The 21,669-nt window shown below is 41.9% G+C and overlaps 2 protein-coding genes and 1 long non-coding RNA gene across 10 annotated transcripts in view; 1 reads left to right on the top strand and 2 right to left on the bottom strand.

Annotated features, from left to right (window-relative positions):
* eml5 (EMAP like 5) overlaps positions 1-11,901 on the bottom strand; it is a 66,889-nt gene extending 54,988 nt beyond the window's left edge. For all 3 annotated transcript variants that reach the window (XM_021574374.3, XM_090211335.1, XM_090211334.1), the window contains exon 1: positions 11,401-11,901. In XM_021574374.3, the coding sequence (XP_021430049.1) occupies positions 11,401-11,597 (197 nt within the window). In that variant the 5' untranslated portion in view covers positions 11,598-11,901. The remainder of the gene's footprint in view (positions 1-11,400) is intronic.
* Positions 11,902-14,189: 2,288 nt separating this feature from the next.
* On the top strand, positions 14,190-20,898 carry LOC110497912 (tetratricopeptide repeat protein 8). 6 transcript variants are annotated; one of them, XR_002469741.3, is made up of 14 exons: positions 14,256-14,490; positions 14,949-14,978; positions 15,199-15,319; positions 15,516-15,579; positions 15,762-16,011; positions 16,149-16,193; positions 16,304-16,389; positions 16,493-16,580; positions 16,842-16,952; positions 17,198-17,337; positions 17,510-17,688; positions 17,879-18,001; positions 19,837-19,920; positions 20,049-20,898. XR_002469741.3 is itself a non-coding variant. In XM_021574377.3 (14 exons), the coding sequence occupies exons 1-14, from the start codon at positions 14,377-14,379 to the stop codon at positions 20,163-20,165; spliced, it is 1,548 nt and encodes a 515-aa protein (XP_021430052.1). In that variant the 5' UTR covers positions 14,256-14,376; the 3' UTR covers positions 20,166-20,898. The 6 variants fall into 6 exon arrangements, 3 of the variants coding, with proteins under 3 accessions (XP_021430053.1, XP_021430052.1, XP_021430055.2); XM_021574377.3 differs by having other exon boundaries at positions 17,510-17,684; XM_021574378.3 differs by lacking the exon at positions 14,949-14,978 and having other exon boundaries at positions 14,190-14,490; positions 17,510-17,684.
* Positions 20,899-21,352, bottom strand: LOC110497913 (uncharacterized). The gene is made up of 2 exons (XR_002469743.3): positions 21,224-21,352; positions 20,899-21,051 (listed from the first exon to the last, which is right to left on the bottom strand). It is a non-coding gene; the product is annotated as an uncharacterized LOC110497913 (long non-coding RNA).
* Positions 21,353-21,669: the final 317 nt, after the last annotated feature.

Genomic DNA, 21,669 nt, shown 5'->3' on the forward strand with positions numbered 1-21,669 from the left:
GTGTGATAATGACATACAGGTGTGTGAACAGGTGATTAGAATTCAGGTGATTGGGATCTGGAGAGTGAGCTGCGTTCAGGGGATCTACGTGTTTGAGGATGTGAGCTGGAAAGTGGGCTGGAAAGTGAGCTGCGTGCGGGGGATCTACGTATTTGAGGGTGTGAGTTGGAAGCAGACGTTATGGAACCTATGTGTTGTTTTATATACGTACTGTATGCATAGCACACCTATCCTGATAAAGAATGACACATTACATTTGTACTGCACAACTACTTCTCTATAACCTCAACTATCACTGTGTGAGCATAATCACTTCAATCTCACCACATCCATCACAAGGACAACACATCTGAAATCAGACAGATGTGTCAGGCATTCCTGCTTTCAAGCTAACGCTTGCTCCAAAAAAGGCAGCAGCCTCACCCGAAGTTGAGAGTTGCAAGCTCCTGCTAATAAGATAATGGGTTCAAGAAGCGCTGAAAGACAGTAGATCCTATTGTTGGTGGAACAGAGAAATGAGGCAAGATGAGAGTGAGTAGCTAGTCATTGCTCAGAATGATTATAAATCCTACACATCCTCAGAAAGAGCCAAGTAGCCCTGCAGCACCTTCTCATCAGAATAAAGAGCATCACACAGATGGACCCTTACAATCGTGCGAATTGGCCTATATGAATAGGGCTAAAATGAAATGTTTCTTATAGAAGAAAGGCATGACCACGGTAGCAATTAAAAGGGAACAGTTTGGAGATTATGGGATAATTATTAGACTAAAGGCGAGGACACAAGAGTTCACCTGACACAAGACTGAATCCAAATATTTACTGTACTTTTCCCCGCATTTGTTCATAACGAAAACCTGAAAACACTCTGGATACATTCAGTAACATGCTAAGAATATTCTTGGAAAATTTGAGGTAGGTGTAACATAGGACAAAAAAAAATACAAGGGTTTGAGTGAAACGTCTATCTCGTGTTTCCAAGTGGCCACACACCACTCCAAACTATGTCATATCAATGCACTTTTTTTTAACTCAAAGAGTCTTCAACTATAAGGTGCCGTTGAGCTCTCCTAGTTGTGCTGTTGAGGAGAGCAAGCAAACTTGTAGTTGTTTTGATTGGAACACAGTCCTGTATCCCTGCCTTCACACAATTACTGTTGTTGCTTACGCAATCCAAATACAGTCCATTATAAATCGCAATCTGGGTCAGGTGGGCATCATTTGAAAGGTTGCTATATTGCCAATATGAAGAGCTACATTACAAAATACGATCTTACAGTATTAGGCTTTCACAAGGCAATTCAGAGAAGCAGATCGTAATTTTGGTGTTCATAAAAGAGTTATGAGTGCATTCAGATGTGTGGTCCACAGAAATTTTTCCTCACAATACAACAAAGTAGGCTCATTCTGTTCAGGATAACCCAGGATGTAATGTCATGTCATCTTGTAACTGTACATCAAACATAGTGATCATAAACATTGACCATGTATAAGACATGAGTTTTATGACATGTGAAGTGCACATTTGGATTCACAGGTGTTTGGCTTGCTTGTATGACATCAAATCGGTATTTATTATAATTATCAAAGTATCGTCTTTGAAAATACATAAAGTCCTAGGAATTTACAGAATTTCCCTCACTCAGACAACAAAAATGTTTCAAAAGTTGACCAATTGATGGGGGCAACTTCTTGTTGCGCGTAGTGCTCAAGTTCAGAAATCTGTCAGTCAAAACCCATACAGAGCTGTGAAGCGGAGACCCTGAGATCTGACATCGTGTATAGCATGTTACTGTACAACCACTGCGTTCCAATTTAGGAGCTTATCAGTGTCCAAATCTGCCAATTTCAACCCTTATAAGGGCACAAGTGTGACAGGTTACAGATAACATTAGAAATGAGTGAATACACATGGTAGATGGCCACACAGAGCACACATAAAGTATGAATGAAGAGGAAGGTAGAGAGAAAGAGAGAGGAAGAATGACAGCAAGACAGACAGAGAGAGAGAGAGAGAGAGAGAGAAAGTAAGAGTGAGTGATGAAGTGGAGTGGGATAGTGAGAAAGGGGTAGAATAATGGAGAGAGGAGAGCTTGCCTCTGATAAATATTGTGTGGCTAACTGAGACACAATGCTTGCCCACCCCTCCCCCATACTGCTCTGTGCTAACATGTCACTCACAGCTGATGTAATCTAATCCTGCCAACACGTTCCTTTAAATTCCTCTCCTTCACTCTGAAAGAGATCCAACTCTAGTGTGTTTACTATTTCAGTGACTGCAACGGGTGCTCTGATGAACCCCGGAAAAATCTATTCCTGACTTGAAATTCCTCTCCATGCCTTGTGCTATAGTTCACCTTCTTCAAGAATCACTTTAGGGGATTACACCACCAACCTGTCTTTATCTTTGAACACATCTGCTTGTAATTCAGTTTAGCGTGTGTGTGTGTGTCCGTGGGAGATGTTTTTAGGTATGATTCCCTAATCATTTATAGTTGAATAAAGATATTAAGCAAGTTTAGCAAACATTTTAAATGTACTGAATTTTTGCCTATGCTTTCTCAAGTTGGAGCGAAGTTTGCTCCAACTATTTTTATTTTAGTTCAGGTAACACTGAAAAGTTGAATAAACTATACTGAAAAAATATGTAAACCCAACATGCAACAAATATTTTACTGAGTTACAGTTCATGTAAGGAAATCAGTCAATTTAAATAAATCCATTCGTCCCTTACCTATGGATTTCACATGACTGGGCAGGGGCACTGCCATGGGTGGGCCTGGGAGGGCACTGGGGAGCCAGGCCCAACCAATCAGCATGAGTTTTTCCCCACAAAAGGGCTTTATTACAGACATAAATATTTCTGTTTCATCAGCTGTCCGGGTGGCTTGGCCATGAAACATGGTACCAACACTTTACATGTGCGTTTATATTCTTGTTCAGTATAGTATCCAGCTAATTAATACAAATGTGTTGAAACAACTAGATTTTTCTTTACAGTCTAGTTATGTTAGAGAAGTTATTCCCAAACGGGGGTAAGCATAATAAAAATGTGATTCACATTTTAAAAAATATATTAAAGATATATATATATATATATATATATATATATGCATACACCTTAGCCAAATACATTTAAACTCAGTTTTTCAAAATTCCTGACATTTAATCCTAGTAAAAATTCCCTGTCTTAGGTCAGTTAGGATCACCACTATTTGAAGAATGTGAAATGTCAGAATAATAGTAGAGAGAAGGATTTATTTCAGCTTCTATTTCTTTCATCACATTCCCAGTGGGTCAGAAGTTTACAAACACTACAATTGGTAGCATTGCCTTTAAATTGTTTAACTTGGGTCAAATGTTTCAGGTAGCCTTCCACAAGCGTCCCACAATAAGTTGGGTGAATTTTGGCCCATTCCTCCTGACAGAGCTGGTGTAACTGAGTCAGGTTTGTAGGCCTCAATGCTCCCACACACTTTTTCAGTTCTGCCCATAAATGTTCTATATGATTGAGGTCAGGGCTTTGTGATGGCCACTCCAATAACTTGACTTTGTTGTACTTAAGCCATTTTGCCACAACTTTGGAAATATGCTTGGTGTCATTGTCCATTTGGAAGACCCATTTGCAACCAAGCTTTAACTTCCTGACTGATATCCACATAATTTTCCTACCTCACGATGCCATCTATTTTGTGAAGTGCACCAGTCCCGCCTGCAGCAAAGCACCCCCACAACATGATGATGCCAACCCTGTGCTTAATTTTTCCTGCTGCCACAGATATGGCTGGGACAGTGCTGGGGAAAAGGCAAACAAAACTATACAGACAATGCCTTCATCAAACAACACTGTTACACAATGCATCAGTGACATGGCAGGAGATGTTCTGAAACAATTACTGCTTCACATACAAGCCAGTTACATGCGTTACAGCTGGATGAGTCAACAGACGTGGCGGGACTGGCACAACTCCTGGTACAGTGCCTTGCGAAAGTATTCGGCCCCCTTGAACTTTGCGACCTTTTGCCACATTTAAGGCTTCAAACATAAAGATATAAAACTGTATTTTTTTGTGAAGAATCAACAACAAGTGGGACACAATCATGAAGTGGAACGACATTTATTGGATATTTCAAACTTTTTTAACAAATCAAAAACTGAAAAATTGGGCGTGCTAAATTATTCAGCCCCCTTAAGTTAATACTTTGTAGCGCCACCTTTTGCTGCGATTACAGCTGTAAGTCGCTTGGGGTATGTCTCTATCAGTTTTGCACATCGAGAGACTGACATTTTTTCCCATTCCTCCTTGCAAAACAGCTCGAGCTCAGTGAGGTTGGATGGAGAGCATTTGTGAACAGCAGTTTTCAGTTCTTTCCACAGATTCTCGATTGGATTTAGGTCTGGACTTTGACTTGGCCATTCTAACACCTGGATATGTTTATTTTTGAACCATTCCATTGTAGATTTTGCTTTATGTTTTGGATCATTGTCTTGTTGGAAGACAAATCTCCGTCCCAGTCTCAGGTCTTTTGCAGACTCCATCAGGTTTTCTTCCAGAATGGTCCTGTATTTGGCTCCATCCATCTTCCCATCAATTTTAACCATCTTCCCTGTCCCTGCTGAAGAAAAGCAGGCCCAAACCATGATGCTGCCACCACCATGTTTGACAGTGGGGATGGTGTGTTCAGCTGTGTTGCTTTTACGCCAAACATAACGTTTTGCATTGTTGCCAAAAAGTTCAATTTTGGTTTAATCTGACCAGAGCACCTTCTTCCACATGTTTGGTGTGTCTCCCAGGTGGCTTGTGGCAAACCTTAAACAACACTTTTATGGATATCTTTAAGAAATGGCTTTCTTCTTGCCACTCTTCCATAACGGCCAGATTTGTGCAATATAGGACTGATTGTTGTCCTATGGACAGAGTCTCCCACCTCAGCTGTAGATCTCTGCAGTTCATCCAGAGTGATCATGGGCCTCTTGGCTGCATCTCTGATCAGTCTTCTCCTTGTATGAGCTGAAAGTTTAGAGGGACGGCCAGGTCTTGGTAGATTTGCAGTGGTCTGATACTCCTTCCATTTCAATATTATCGCTTGCACAGTGCTCCTTGGGATGTTTAAAGCTTGGGAAATCTTTTTGTATCCAAATCCGGCTTTAAACTTCTTCACAACAGTATCTCGGACCTGCCTGGTGTGTTCCTTGTTCTTCATGATGCTCTCAGCGCTTTTAACGGACCTCTGAGACTATCACAGTGCAGGTGCATTTATACAGAGACTTGATTACACACAGGTGGATTGTATTTATCATCATTAGTCCTTTAGGTCAACATTGGATCATTCAGAGATCCTCACTGAACTTCTGGAGAGAGTTTGCTGCACTGAAAGTAAAGGGGCTGAATAATTTTGCACGCCCAATATTTCAGTTTTTGATTTGTTAAAAAAGTTTGAAATATCCAATAAATGTCGTTCCACTTCATGATTGTGTCCCACTTGTTGTTGATTCTTCACAAAAAAATACAGTTTTATATCTTTATGTTTGAAGCCTGAAATGTGGCAAAAGGTCGCAAAGTTCAAGGGGGCCGAATACTTTCGCAAGGCTCTGTATATGTCTGTTACATTTACGGTGGGATAATTAAGGAAGTCATCCTCTTCTGGAAACCAGGACAACAGGGGAGGATATTTTTAAAGTACTGGACAGCTTTGTGACATCAAATGGACTCTGATGGTCAAGATGTGTTGGTATCTGTACTGATGGCACAAAAGCCATGACACGGAGACATAGTGCAGTGGTAACGCTCGTGCAAGCAGTTGCTCCTGCTGCCAAGGGAATGCCTGACAGCTTAAAAAATGTTTTGGACACGATAGTGAAAATGGTTAACTTCATTAAAGCAAGGCCCCTGAACTGTTGTGTATTTTCTGAATTATGCATTAACATGGGCAGCGACCATGTATTGCTTTTACAACATACAGAAGTGTGCTGGTCATCAAGGGGAAAAGTATAGGCACGTTTTTTTAAATTGAAAGACGAGCTTAAAGTTTTCTTTACTGACCATCATTTTCGCTTGTCTGACCGCTTCGTTTATGACGAATTTCTCACACGACTGGCCTATCTGGGTGATGTTTTATCTCACCTGAATGATTTGAATCTAGGATTACAGGAACTCTCCACAACTATATTCAATGTGTGGGACAAAATTGAGGCTATGATTAAGAAGTTGGAGCTCTTTTCTGTCTGCATTAACAAGGACAACACACAGGTCTTTCCACCATTGTATAATTTTTTGTGTGCAAATGAACTCAAAGTTACGGACAATGTTAAATATGATATAGCGAAGCACCTGAGTCAGCTGGGTGCGCAATTAAGCGCACCCGAAAATGGATGACACAAACAACTGGATTCGTTATCCCTCTCAAGCCCTGCCTCCAGTCCACTTACCAATATCTGAACAAGAGAGCCTCATCGAAATTGCAATAAGCGGTTCTGTGAAAATTGAATTTAATCAGAAGCCACTGCCAGATTTCTGGATTGGGCTGCACTCAGAGTTTCTTGCCTTGGCAAATTGCGCTGTTAAGACACTGATGCCCTTTGCAACCACGTACCTATGTGAGGGTGGATTCTCGGCCCTCACTAGCATGAGAACTAAATACAGGCACAGACTGTGTGTGGAAAATGATTTAGGACTGAGACTCACTCCAATACAACCCAACATTGCAAAGGTATGTGCATCCTTTCAAGCACATCCTTCTCATTAACCTGTGGTGAGTTATTCACAATTTTTGATGACCAAATAAGTTTTTATATGTAAGATGGCTAAATAAAAAGCAAAATTATTGATTATTATATTATTATATTATTATATTATATTATTATTAATAAATGTATTGTATAGTGTGTGTGTGGCAGGCTTACAATGATGGCAAAAAAAACCATTTGAAAGTGTGCTGACCCTGGTGCTAGAGGGGGTACGCAGCTGGAGGTTGAATGTTTGAAGGGGTATGGGACTATAAAAGGTTTGAGAACCACTGCGTTAGAGGATAGATAACACTTTTCCTGGAGTGGATAGACAAGACGGTACCACAAAGTACTATGCTGGGTGCGACTCAGTGAGAGTGAACAGGGTCACAGTCAGTCCAATGAAATGGCCTGTCATTCATGTTTGAAAACATTAGCTAGCTCTCCTCAGTCAGTCAGTCAGACTGGGAAACCGGCAGACAGAGCACGCCACAGGGCAAGATAACATCAGGAGGGTGAGCAATTAATTCATCCAGCACACAAAACACTAACAAATATAAACATACAGTAGTTACAACACAAACAAACAGAAGAACTGAATCATGTCTGAATCTGTCTGAATTAAACACAGACTGACTTCAAGTAATGAAAGTTAGACTCCCTTCACCTGTCTCTCTTGTGGCTGCTTCTTCTGTAGAAAATGAAAACACGGCACAGTGAGGAAGGAGATGACTCCCAATGCTATTTGAGGAGTCTGCATCTTCCACATGGCTTCGTGCAATGTTAGAGAGAGCCGCCCGCCAACAGCTGCAGTTCTGTCTTCTGTGTCTGCTCGACAATGCTTCCCCTGAGCCCTCACCTCTGAGGCAACCAAAACACAGTCATCTGCACACCCCAGGATTGTATTAGCTCACCAAGCTAAAGTCTAAACATTAGCATGGCGAGCCAACACAAGTCTTCAGGTCTCAGACCAGGCCACTCATGGCACCGAATTACCTCCACTACACATATGCTTCTGATATGTAATATGAGATGGATCAACTCCTCTGTAGCTCAGTTGGTAGAGTATGGTGCTTGCAAATTCAGGATAGTGGGTCCAATTCCCGGGACCATCCATAAGTAAAATGTATGCATGCATGACTGTAAGTAGCTTTGGATAAAAGTGTGTGCTAAATGGCATATATTATATTATTTTATTACTCCTCACGGCATTTGAACTGAAGCACTTCACACAGAAGGCAAGGCAAGGTCTGTCTCTCTGTTGACCAATGAATAATGGAGCAGCAGAACAGCTGACTAACGACACTACAGTATATAATCCTTGTCATCTCCAGGCCAACCCACACAATGACAACACAGCCACTGGAGCAGTGGACACAGGTCATTCAGTACATGGTCATTCATTGTAAGGAGCAAGCTGCCGCAGTTTTTCCCCTAGAAGTGAAAGAGGGGTAATTATAATATTATAATAAAGAATATTTCCTCAAGAGGTTGGCTGAGTTCCTCCCCATTGACGTGAATGATTGGAACGATCATAGGGATGTGGGTCTCTGTGTCCATTCAAGTTTACCTGACCCACCACCAAAAATATCTATTTGCGAATCGCAGACTAAAGTGTTTCAAACATTCCCTGAAAGACCTTCAAGTCCATCCATTCCCATTCATCCTGAGAGTTATGATGGGTCGCTGTGCAGTAATCATGGGTTTTAAGGGTGGAATAGTGAATGCAGAGTGGAGTTACTGTATTTCACGTTCCACTGTGACTAGAAAGAAATGCACTATATAAACAAAAGTATGTGGACACCCATTCAAATGAGTGGATTTGGCTATTTCAGCCACATCCATTGCTGACAGGTGTATAACATCTAGCACACAGCCATGCAATCTCCATAGACAAACATTGATAGTAGAATGGCCTTACTGAAAAGCTCAGTGGCTTTCAACGTGGCACCAACATAGGATGCCACCTTTCCAACTAGTCAGTTGGTCAAATTTCTGCCTTGCAAGAGCTGCCCTGGTCAACTGTGTGCTGTTATTGTGAAGTGGAAACATCTAGGAGCAACAACAGCTCAGCCACAATGTGGTAGACCACACAAGCTTACAGAACAGGACCTCCGAGTGCATAAAAATTGTCTGTCCTTGGTCATAACACTCACTACCAAGTTCCAAACTGCCTCTGGAAGCAACATCAGCACAATAACTGTTCATAGGGAGCTTCATGAAATAGGTTTCCATGACCACAGCCCAGACACAAGCCTAAGATCACCATGCACAATGCCAAGCGCCGGCTAGAGTGGTGTAAAGCTCGCCGCCATTGGACTCTCGAACAGTGGAAACGTGTTCTCTGGAGTGATAAATCACGCTTCACCATCTGGCAGTCTGACGGACGAATCTGGGTTTGGCGATGCCAGGAGAATGCTACCTGCCCGAATGCATAGTGCCAACTGTAAAGTTTGATGGAGGAGGAATAATGGTCTGGGGCTGTTTTTCATGGTTCAGATCTTAACGCTACAGCATTCAATTACATTCTAGATGATTCTGTGCTTCCATCTTTGTGGCAACAGTTTGGGGAAGGCCCTTTCCTATTTTAGCACAACAATGCCGACATGTAAGAATTTGTTCTTAACTCTTGAACATTCCCATCCCAGATCCGGGAGCGTAATCATCGACTGACACTAATTAGCATAACGCAACGGACATACATATTACTAGAAAATATTCCTGGCCATGAAAATCACAAGTGAAGCCTTTTGTTAATCATCCTATCGTCTCAGATTTTCAAAATATGCTTTACAGCCAAAGCTAGACAAGCATTTGTGTAAGTTTATCGATAGCCTAGCATAGCATTTTGTCCAGCTAGCAGCAGGTAACTTGGTCACGGAAATCAGAAAAGTAATCAACTTAAATTGTTTACCTTTGATGAGCTTCGGATGTTTTCACTCACGAGACTCCCAGTTAGATAGCCAATGTTCATTTTTTCCAAAAATATTATTTTTGTAGGCGAAATAGCTCCGTTTGTTCTTCACGTTTGGCTGAGAAATCGACTGGAAATTACGGTCACGAAAACGGCGAAAAATATTACAAATTAGCTCCATAATATCGACAGAAACATGGCAAACGTTGTTTATAATCAATCTTCAAGGTGTTTTTCAAATATCTATTCGATAATATATCCACCGGGACAATTGTTTTTTCATTAGGACCGATTGGAAAAATGGCTACCTCTGTATTTTACGCGAGAGTCACTCTGAGAGCCATCAGGTGACCACTTACACAATGTAGCCGCTTACGGGTATTCTTCAACATAAATGCGTAAAACTACGTCACAATGCTGTAGACACCTTGGGGAATACGTAGAAAAAGTCATCTTGATAGCCCATTGATAGCCCGTTGATAGCCCATTCACTGCTCAATAGGGACGCATTGGAACGCAGGGCTTTCAAAACACGAGGCACTTCCGGATTGGATTTTTCTCAGGCTTTCGCCTGCAATATCAGTTCTGTTATACTCACAGACAATATTTTTACAGTTTTGGAAACTTTAGAGTGTTTTCTATCCTAAGCTGTCAATTATATGCATATTCTAGCATCTTGTCCTAACAAAATATCCCGTTTACTTTGGGTACGTTATTTTTCCAAAAATGAAAATACTGCCCCCTAGTCACAACAGGTTTTAACTGACTTGCCTAGTTAAATAAAGGTTTTAAAAAAAACGAAATACACAAAGAGAGGTTCATACAGAAATGGTTTGTCGAGATTGGTGTGGAAGAACTTGACTGGCCTGCTCTGAGCCCTGACCTCAACCCCATCGAACACCTTTGGGATGAAATGGAACGCCGCCTGCGAGCCAGGCCTAATCATCCAACATCAGCGTCCGACCTCGCTAATGCTCTTGTGGCTGAATGGAAGCAAGTCCCCGCAGCAATGTTCCAACATCTAGTGGAAATCCTTCCCAGAAGAGTGGAAGATGTTATAGCAGCAAAGGGGAACCAACTCCATATTAATGCCCCTGATTTTTTAATGAGATGTTCGACGAACCGGTGTCCACATACAGCAAATAACTTACCTCAAATGCCATAAGTTATGCAAAATAAATCCAGTTTAGAATCATGAGATAAAATGTCTCACCTCCCCATAGGAGGACCCTTTGAAGAACCCCTTTTGGTTCCAGGTAGAGCCTTTTGGGTTCCATGTAGAACCCTTTCCACAGAGGGTTCTACATAGAACCCAAAAGAGTTCTACCTGGAACCAAAAAGGGTTCTCTTATGGGGAGAGCCGCAGAACGCTTTTAGAAACCATTTTTCTAAGAGTGTATTGTATCAGATATGATACAGTAACTGCATCTTTTCAAAACAAAATTATTACATCATTACTCCCACCCAAGCCTCTACTTTTAATGAAGTTGCTGTCCATCCAGTAGGTGCTGAAAGGCGGTTAGCTCACAAGTTGAGCTCAGTGTGATGTTTTCACAAACTATCATTTTGACTCGTTGAAACTGTATAGTTATATATTACAAGTCATAACCTCGATTCAATATAGACTTGTAGGCAAAGTATCTCCTCGCCAGAAATAGAAACTTGATCAGTTTGGTGTTTTTATTGATGCTACCTCCTCGTGTTTTATTTTGTATCTCGGCATATCTGTGAATGAATGAGTTCCTGCAAGTGCGATTACCTGATTATGTCATCGTTGTGGCCCAAGTAAAATTTTTGCTTGTGTTCCCGTGTGTTATACACTACTCCCACACCGGCGACGAAGTAGACAATTTCCTTGGCAGCTGTGTAGTACAGGTTGTTGCGGCACTGATGTCCCCGATACCCGTAAACCCATTCTAGTCGCAGGTGACAATTCGGAGCGGTCCTGTCAGCCATGTCCGTACTTCTTCTCTGTCTCGAGTATTTGATATTTCTTCATTCACCGAGAAGGATTTCATTCAATCCCATATCTCTTAGTTCCACTGAAAATGCATTGTATCCGGTACAAGCGGTTATAGCGGGCATTTGTGTTCCATGTGCATAATAGTCTCACTAAATCTAGTTTTACTTTGAGATAATATGCTTATCTCTAATTAAAAATAGTTAACTATGCAGTTCTTTTCATAGTAAAAAGCAAATATCTATCTCTACTTCAGCCTTTGGCTAGTTGCCCCGCTCGAGACAGGTCGAAGCTCTAGTCAAATCCTATAAGATGGAGTATTCGCGTTTATTTACAAGCACCGCCCCAAAATGTGATCTACATTTGTGATTGATCAACTATCTGTCCAATCACATCCCCAAATATCTATTTAGCGTTTGAAGGGATGTTCACGGACCAATGGCAATCATTAGAAAGGGATAAACGTCAGCCCCTAAATAATGCACTTTAACCAATGGCTCTAACCCTGGCTAACTAATGGTGTGTAGACAATACCAGGAAGCTTTTGACAGCTGTCAATCCAAGTAGGCGCCGTTGAATATTTTACCCTTTTGCACATTTCTTTAACATTCTAACAGTAGTTCCTCTATCCATGTATAGGCTTTAACCAACAGAAAGAAGGTCTACATTCGTGTTTAGGAGACTATAAATTATGTTGTTGTCATAAAAATGGACATTTAAAAAATGAACTGTATTACATATTCACCAACTGCATGTTTTTTTTCAGATAACACATGCGTTCAGGTATGCTACTTTAACTCGCCATCCTCTCAGCTCCTACTTTTTATAAAGTCGCTGTCCACACGGTGGGTGCTGAAGTGAAGGTCACAGAATGTAGCGCTCTCAGAGCATTTTGTATTATTCTGTATGTAAATTCTGCCAAACTGAATGTAGTATATGTTACGCTTCGTATGGTATGGATTAATTTGTAGGTGTCCATCGCCCATTTCGTATATGTTATGAATTACAATTCGTATTATATGTTAAGAATTTGCAAAACGTACTATATGTTACGAATTCACAAAACATACTATATGTTACGAATTCGCAAATGAATTATATGTTACGAATTCTAGCTAGGTGGCTGCAAGTTCCCGGACATTTCTGGGGGGAATGGCCCTAGCCCTCGCCCTCCGATCCAACAGGTCCCAGACGTACTCAATGGGATTGAGATCTGGGCTCTTCGCTGGCCATGGCAGAACACTGACATTCCTGTCTTGCAGGAAATCACGCACAGAACGAGCAGTATGGCTGGTGGCATTGTCATGCTGGAGGGTCATGTCAGGATGAACCTGCAGGAAGGGTACCACATGAGGGAGAATAATGTTTTCCCTGTAACGCACAGCGTTGAGATTGCCTGCGAATCAGACCATTACCCCCGGTGAGACAAACCCGCGACTCGTCAGTGAAGAGCACTTTTTGCCAGTACTGTTTGGTCCAGCGACGGTGGGTTTGTGGCCATAGGCGACGTTGTTGCCGGTAATGTCTGGTGAGGACCTGCCATACAACAGGCCTACAGTCCAGCCTCTCTCAGCCTATTGCGGACAGTCTGAGCACTGATGGAGGGATTGTGCATTCCTGGTGTAACTTTGGCAGTTATTATTGCCATCCTGTACCTGTCCCGCATGTGTGATGTTAGGATGTACCGATCCTGTGCAGGTGTTGTTACACGTGGTCTGCCACTGCGAGGACGATCAGCTGTCCATCCTGTCTCCCTGTAGCGCTGTCTTAGGCGTCTCACAGTAAGGACATTGCAATTTATTGCACTGGCCACATCTGCAGTCCTCATGCCTCCTCGCAGCATGCCTAAGGCACGTTCACGCAGATGATCAGGGACCTTGGGCATCTTTCTTTTGGTGTTTTTCAGAGTCAGTGGAAAGGCCTCTTTAGTGTCCTAAGTTTTCATAACTGTGACCATTGTCTACTGTCTGTAAGCTGTTAGTGTCTTAACGACCGTTCCACAGGTGTATGTTCATTAATTGTTTATGGCTCATTGAACAAACATGGGAAACAAACAGTGTTTAAACCCTTTACAATGAAGATCTGTGAAGTTATTTGGATTTTTACGAATTATCTTTGAAAGACTGGGTCCTGAAAAAGGGACGTTTCTTTTTTTGCTGAGTTTAGTAACAAAGTAGCTAAAAAGTAGTAAGTAGTTGAAAAGTTGCTAATTAGCTAAAATTATAAAGTTGTCCATGATGAGATTTGAACTCACAACCTTCTGTTATACGTCCACCCATCCACCCACCAACCACCCTGCCTTAAGTAACCATCTGTCTTTTATAACCATACCAAACGTAACATATCATAGCAGTTAAAGCATCTCAGATATACGTTTACTATGTTACATCTAGTCTATGAGTGCATACCCTTTGAAAACAAAGACAGGCAGTACACAAAAGTTATTGAGTTAACGCACGGATCTTACTTCACTTCAAATAATAATATTGTTCTCACGGTAAATGCCAAAGAAATCAATGCAGCATTGGGTGATTGCCCCGGGTGGGCAGAGTTCGCATTGTAGAATGGATGGAATGGTAATAAAAATTGCACACGCCCGCCCGGCGTGCCGAAGGGGCTCAATCAAGTGCACCTACAAGAGGACCTCCCCTATCCTCTGTTGCGGCGAGTGACAGGACGCTTGCTGCTCAAGCAACAAGCTTAGCGTTGATAGCTAAGCTCTAAAAACGTACCTACCTCTTAAATTATTTTAGCACCAGTGACAAAGAAGACGAAATGGAGGTGCCGATGGATCCCTTGTTTCTTGCATGGAGCTACTTTAGAAGACGGAAGTTCCAACCATGTTCTGATATTTGTTCGAAGATATTAGAGGACAGTCCATACGACCAGGTTAGAAATAGCTAAACTAGTATTTTAGCTCTGCTAGCCAGCTCCAGGCATGAATCCAATTTAGCTAATGATAATATCTATCAGTACTATGCTTGCAAAGTATTCTTTGACATTTTCTGTATCATTGCCTATTCCTCATTACTGTATTGCCAGAGATACTCTGCCGTTGCTTGCTAGCTATCTGTTGTTTTATTAGCACATTGTTAGCTAGCTAGCTATTGGTGGCATAAAAAACAAGAACTTGTTAGCTAGAGGGCTATCATCATATCTGGCAAGTTTTGACCTTATTGTGACCCACTTTCAATTTTCACTATCACTATTTAATCTCACCTTTAGTTAATCTAGCTTCTCTTAACTCCAATTGTCTTGAAATGTGCTTGCTATAGCCTAGCATAATTTTTGCATCAAATCTGTCTTCACCTCTTATCTCATCATTTCACACACTGCTGTCTTAAAAGGAACCTGACTCCTCATCACATATTTCTGAGGTAACCTCTTCCTGCTGTGCTCCTTTTATTCTGTGTCTCTTTACATGCTGCATCTAAACCTGGCATGTTTGGACATGTTGAAGTACAAATAGAACGGGTAGAGAAATTAATTAAATATCACAGTAGCACATCGATGTTGGAGTTCCCTACCTTGTAATATCAAAGTAAATATAATTTTCACATTGTAAAATCAAATCTACTACCTTTGCTCTTTGGGCAGGCTGCATGGAGTCTGAAGACCCGTGCTCTGACAGAGATGGTGTACATTGATGAGGTGGAGGTGGACCAGGAGGGGATCGCTGAGATGATGCTGGATGAAAGCTCCATTGCCCAGGTTGCTCGTAAGTCTGAACTCAACTTTCCCAGAGGGACACGAGTTCTTCCTGGGCAGGAAAAACTCCTGACCATGACTAGTCATCTGCAGAACAGCCTACGAAAGTCAATATCAATAATATATTACTGTTCTGAATCTGTTCTGGTAAAATCTCTCCAAAATGTTCCCAGCTCTGAGTGTACTGTAATGACGCTGTCTTTCAGGCCCTGGGACATCACTGAGGCGTCCTGAAACAAGCCATGGAGGTGGACCTACTCCAGCTATCAGGTATGTGACCTTTTCTATTCACAACTATCTTGTATACGTTAGGTAAGTATTCCAAGCATTTCCCCTACTGGAATTGTGTTATTACTGTAACAATATTTCTGCCAATGAGTCGTGAGGAGCATTATGTACCCTGGGAAAGCATCAGGTTAGTTCTGAAATGAGCTTTTTTGTCCTGAATCTAGGCCCATTACCCAATCGGGACGACCAATCACAGGGTTTGTGAGGCCCAGTACCCAGTCTGGCAGACCAGGGACAATGGAACAGGCCATTAAGACCCCGCGCACAGCACACACTGCCCGCCCTGTCACTGGTGCATCTGGCAGATTTGTCCGGCTGGGAACAGCCTCCATGTTAACCAATCCTGAGGGGCCATTTATAAATTTGTCAAGACTCAACTTGGCTAAATATGCCCAGAAGCCCAATTTATCCAAGGTATGACTGATTTAAGTAATGTACTGTAAGGTAAGGAACAATGTCTCTCAAAAAATATGTGTCGTAAATGTATTTATTGTGGTTATTCGCCTTCAATACGTATTATGACTGTTCTGTTGTTTTTTTTCTGCCCCCAGACCTTGTTTGAGTACATCTTCCATCATGAAAATGATGTAAAAAATGTGAGTTATAAATACAGATATACAGTATGTCTTTGGCTTTTCATGCAGTTTTTGTTTGTAAGTTTCCGTCTAAAACGATTTGTACCTACCCTGTCATGTTTTGTGAACAGGCTTTAGACCTGGCTGCTCTGGCCACTGAGAATGCTCAGTTTAAAGACTGGTGGTGGAAAGTCCAGCTGGGGAAGTGCTACTACAGGTAAAGCTTTAGCTGATTACTTAGATCTCAAACAATTGTTAGTATACAATGCATACTATACTACACTACAGCTCTACTACATTGGAACTGTTTGTATTAACAGACTTGGTTTACACCGGGAATCAGAAAAACAGTTCCGATCTGCTCTCAATCATCAGGAGGTGGTGGACACATACCTCTATCTGGCCAAGGTAACAACATACAACTTACGATGTCCCTAACACTCTTAACACTGTAAATACTGTGTAACTACACTGTATACAGTATAGATTAACCCTCACACAAGGCTTCTCTGTAGCAGATAAAACCTGGTGGTGTGTCACTCAATGACAAGTTGTTTCTATTTGTTCAAATAGGTTTATGTTTTTTTTTAATCAACCTACTGACCTATTTATCTTCATTAGTACACAAATGACAAAAATACTTATTTTTCTGTTATGCCACTAAAACAGGTGTATCAGCGGCTTGATCAACCTATAACTGCACTGAACCTCTTCAAGCAAGGTCTGGACCACTTCCCTGGGGAGGTCACTCTCTTAACAGGAATTGCTCGCATTCACGAGGCACGTAACAATTCCTTTGTTGTTGTTTGCTTGCAAAGCATTCTCTTGCTTAAAGAAACCACAGGTTGAAATCATCATGTCAAATGTGTAACCTGAAACGAGCAGCTGATTGCCTAGGAATTTAGAGCCTAATTGTTTTGTAGCTCTAGTAGCTATTGAATTACTCTACTGTAAAATGAGAGAACAGATGCAGATTGATCAGGAGGTCCAAAATCAGTCTTTATAGTTATGTGTCTCTCTCACAGGAGATGAATAACATCACCTCAGCCACAGAGTACTACAAAGATGTCCTGAAGCAGGACAACACTCACGTTGAGGCTATCGCCTGCATAGGCAGCAATCACTTCTACACGGACCAGCCTGAGATCGCCTTGCGCTTTTACCGGTTAGTCACACACGGCACACACACACCACCCCCTTCAAATCCCTCATCTAACTCTGATTAGTATGTATATGCCTGTGTGATTGAATCATTTTGACATTTCAGTGGATACACATGCCTTGCATGGTTACATTATTTTAAGTTGTCTTTTCCCTCTAACCGTCCTTCCCTGTAGACGGCTGTTGCAGATGGGGGTATATAATTGCCAGCTGTACAACAACCTGGGATTGTGCTGCTTTTATGCCCAGCAGTATGATATGACCCTGTCCTCCTTCGAGAGGGCTCTGGCCCTGGTGGCCAATGATGAGGAGCAGGCTGACGTCTGGTACAACATTGGACACGTGGCCGTGGTGGGTTAGTGTTAACTTAGCACACACAGATGTTAGTTATTGCATCAAGTTACTCTACAGCACCCTCTTCTGTATGCCAACTGGTTTCTCTTGGACAGGATCCACATCTGTCTGAGTGCTTTGAACAAATAGCATGCTATCACTTATTCTTTGCATTTCTGTTTGTTACTTGCATCTTATGTTTCTCCCCACAGGGAATAGGAGACCTGACTCTGGCATCCCAGTGTTTTAAACTGGCCTTGGCCTTCAACAACGACCATGCTGAGGCCTATAATAACCTGGCCGTGCTGGAGTTACGCAAGGGACACATTGAGCAGGTGAATGAATTGGTGTGTCTAGGTCTTCAAATACACTGCTCAAAAAATAAAGGGAACACTAAAATAACACATCCTAGATCTGAATGAATGAAATATTCTTATTAAATACTTTTTTCTTTACATAATTGAATGTGCTGACAACAAAATCACACAAATTATCAATGGAAATCAAATTTATCAACCCATGGAGGTCTGGATTTGGAGTCACACTCAAAATTAAAGTGGAAAACCACACTACAGGCTGATCCAACTTTGATGTAATGTCCTTAAAACAAGTCAAAATGAGGCTCAGTAGTGTGTGTGTGTGGCCTCCACGTGCCTGTATGACCTCCCTACAACGCCTGGGCATGCTCCTGATAAGGTGGCGGATGGTCTCCTGAGGGATCTCCTCCCAGACCTGGACTAAATCATCCGCCAACTCCTGGACAGTCTGTGGTGCAACGTGGCGTTGGTGGATGGAGCGAGACATGATGTCCCAGATGTGCTCAATTGGATTCAGGTCTGGGGAACGGGCGGGCCAGTCCATAGTATCAATGCCTTCCTCTTGCAGGAACTGCTGAAACACTCCAACCACATGAGGTCTAGCATTGTCTTGCATTAGGAGGAACCCAGGGCCAACCGCACCAGTATATGATCTCACAAGGGGTCTGAGGATCTCATCTCGGTACCTAATGGCAGTCAAGCTACCTCTGGCGAGCACATGGAGGGCTGTGCGGCCCCCCAAAGAAATGCCACCCCACACCATGACTGACCCACCGCCAAACCGGTCATGCTGGAGGATGTTGCAGGCAGCAGAGCGTCTCCAGACTCTGTCACGTGCTCACTGTGAACCTGCTTTCATCTGTAAAGAACACAGGGCGCCAGTGGCAAATTTGCCCATCTTGGTGTTCTCTGGCAAATGCCAAACGTCCTGCACGGTGTTGGGCTGTAAGCACAACCCCCACCTGTGGACGTCGGGCCCTTATACTACCCTCATGGAGTCTGTTTCTGACCGTTTGAGCAGACACATGCACAGTTGTGGCCTGCTGGAGGTCATTTTGCAGGGCTCTGGCAGTGCTCCTCCTGCTCCTCCTTGCACAAAGGCCTAGGTAGCGGTCCTGCTGCTGGGTTGTTGCCCTCCTACGGCCTCCTCCACGTCTCCTGATGTACTAGAATGTCTCCTGGTAGCGCCTCCATGCTCTGGACACTACGCTGACAGACACAGCAAACCTTCTTGCCACAGCTCGCATTGATGTACCATCCTGGATGAGCTGCACTACCTGAGCCACGTGTGTGGGTTGTAGACTCCGTCTCATGCTACCACTAGAGTGAAAGCACCGCCAGCATTCAAAAGTGACCAAAACATCTGCCAGGATGCATAGGAACTGAGAAGTGGTCTGTGGTCACCACCAGCAGAACCACTCCTTTATTGGGGGTGTCTTGCTAATTTCCACCTGTTGTCTATTCCATTTGCACAACAGCATGTGAAATGTATTGTCAACCAGTGTTGCTTCCTAAGTGGACAGTTTGATTTCACAGAAGTGTGATTGACTTGGAGTTACATTGTGTTGTTTAAGTGTTCCCTTTATTTTTTTGAGCAGTGTATATAATTTTGATCAAATGTTAGTTCTGATAAGTATATTGAGTATGAATCTGTTTTAAATGATATGCTTTCTTTCCAACTGAAATAAACTTCTTCTAGGCTTGCTCCTCTGAAGTATTATGCCCAGTGGTTCTTTTCCATATGATACAACACATTATTTAAAGTCTTTAGTGTACTGCTTATGATGTTTTTGGTATTGAGTCTAATTCAGAATGGTTGTTTTTGTTTCGATGTCCTCTTTTCTTTTTCACAGTCCAAAGCTTTCCTCCAGACCGCTGCATCAATTGCCCCTCACATGTATGAGCCACACTTTAACTACTCCACTCTGTCAGATAAGGTAACCAGACACTTCATCTGCACTTTTATTTCAATAAAAACACATTGCTATTCCTGGTATAAAACAGACTGTTTTTAGTCTTGAGTGACTATATGAATTGATATGCTGTTGTTTTCTGCTGTGTCCAGATTGGAGATCTGCAGAGTAGCTACACGGCAGCCCAGAGGTCAGAGGATGCCTTCCCTGAGCATGTAGATACCCAGCAGATCCTGAAACACCTGCGCCAGCACTTTGCTGTGCTGTGACCTACTGACCGACACACCTGACTTGACAGTCCAAACTTCCTGTGTGATAACTTACTTAGTTGTCGCAGAGTGCTGCTATTGAACAACAGTGACTGGCCTCCTCATGTTCTGGTTAGACATCATCACAATCTACAGAAAAACATTCTGCTGTTAGATGATGGTGACAATACACAGGCTAAATGATACAAAGAGCAATTTGGCTTGGGCAACTCACTGCACAGACATTATTATAAAACAGTTATTTAAAACTGCCTGGCCCAATGCAGGTCTTATTAGTTGTATTTTAAGTGTTTTATTTGCAGCCAAGATTGGTTTTGGCATTCGTTTTTCTCATCAACTGTTGATTCACATACATGTGTAATAGTATTTAAGGTACTTTTAAGCACCGATAGTGAATGTACATAATAAAGTATGAACATGGAAGAAAAACATATATTTACTATAGTACATATTTATACTGCTCTTTTTTATAGTGTATTCAGATGTAAACCTGGGATGTATTTTGGTATTAACATTACTCTTGTCATAATTTGTAGTCTGTCTTGTTTGTAAGGAGTAAACTATATAAACTTTTTTTTTTTAAAGATGCAGAACTAATTATGTTTAACTTTACAGTATGACAATTTCTTTTATCAGATAAAATGTTATGTACAACTTAAAAGTTACATTTGATTCCAATGCTTATTATTTTGAATGTATGCATTTACTTATTGAAATAATGGCAATTTTATAGTAATTTCTAAGTTTTCCTTGATTTTATTTCACATATCCATTTCAATGGATGCGTACACAGCATCATTCCAGGACTCCATGGGATTTATTTTGGAATGGATGGCCGCACAGTCCTCCATTCCATAGTGGTCATTGGGCTGTCTCATGCCAGTACCTTTAAACCAAATGAAATGTTACTTAGTTGACATTCTGGTCTTATCCTGAATGATAATGGTACAGTGGAAACATTTAACCAAGTACCGCTTGACATGTTGGTCTTAACAAATACATAGAAGATCATGCATGATTATACCTGTGTCCAGTCCATTGACTTGTGCAGCTCTTACCTCTGAGTCAGCTCAATCCCGTTAACCCATGTCCAGGTCCCCTCTGTATCCTCTTCCTCCTTCAGTCCTATCCGTAACCCTTTCATGTGCATGGGTTCGGCGTTAAACTGCACTTTGTGTATCATCTTACTTATGAACGCCTGAGAAAACAAACACAACAAGCCAGGAAAGAAGCTGAATGAATCATTGATAACTACGGCTTTTGGACAATCTTTCTCTTGTACGGTGCTCTCAAACCATTACAATGTAGAGGGGAGTGGGGTCAATTACAGCGTTCTACAAAGACTCATTGCATAGAACTTATGAAAATGATAGAATAACTTTCTATGCTGACCTGTTATGTACAGTTGAAAGATCATCAAACAGCCAGTCATGAAGCAAATAATTGCCCAATAAGTCACTGCATTTAGAGGATAAACAAAAAAAAGTGAATAACCATGAATTGG

This window comes from Oncorhynchus mykiss, chromosome 19 (genome assembly GCF_057628025.1).
Source record: "Oncorhynchus mykiss isolate SJ-2025 chromosome 19, ASM5762802v1, whole genome shotgun sequence".
Classification (NCBI taxonomy): Eukaryota; Metazoa; Chordata; class Actinopteri; order Salmoniformes; family Salmonidae; genus Oncorhynchus; species Oncorhynchus mykiss.

Excerpts from the sequence above, each read along its gene's own strand:
- LOC110497912 (XM_021574377.3), top strand. The coding sequence starts at position 14,377 with ATGGAGGTGCCGATGGATCCCTTGTTTCTTGCATGGAGCTACTTTAGA. Across the intron at positions 15,320-15,515 it reads CTCCATTGCCCAGGTTGCTC|GCCCTGGGACATCACTGAGG; the intron begins GTAAGTCTGAAC and ends GCTGTCTTTCAG. Across the intron at positions 15,580-15,761 it reads GGACCTACTCCAGCTATCAG|GCCCATTACCCAATCGGGAC; the intron begins GTATGTGACCTT and ends TCCTGAATCTAG.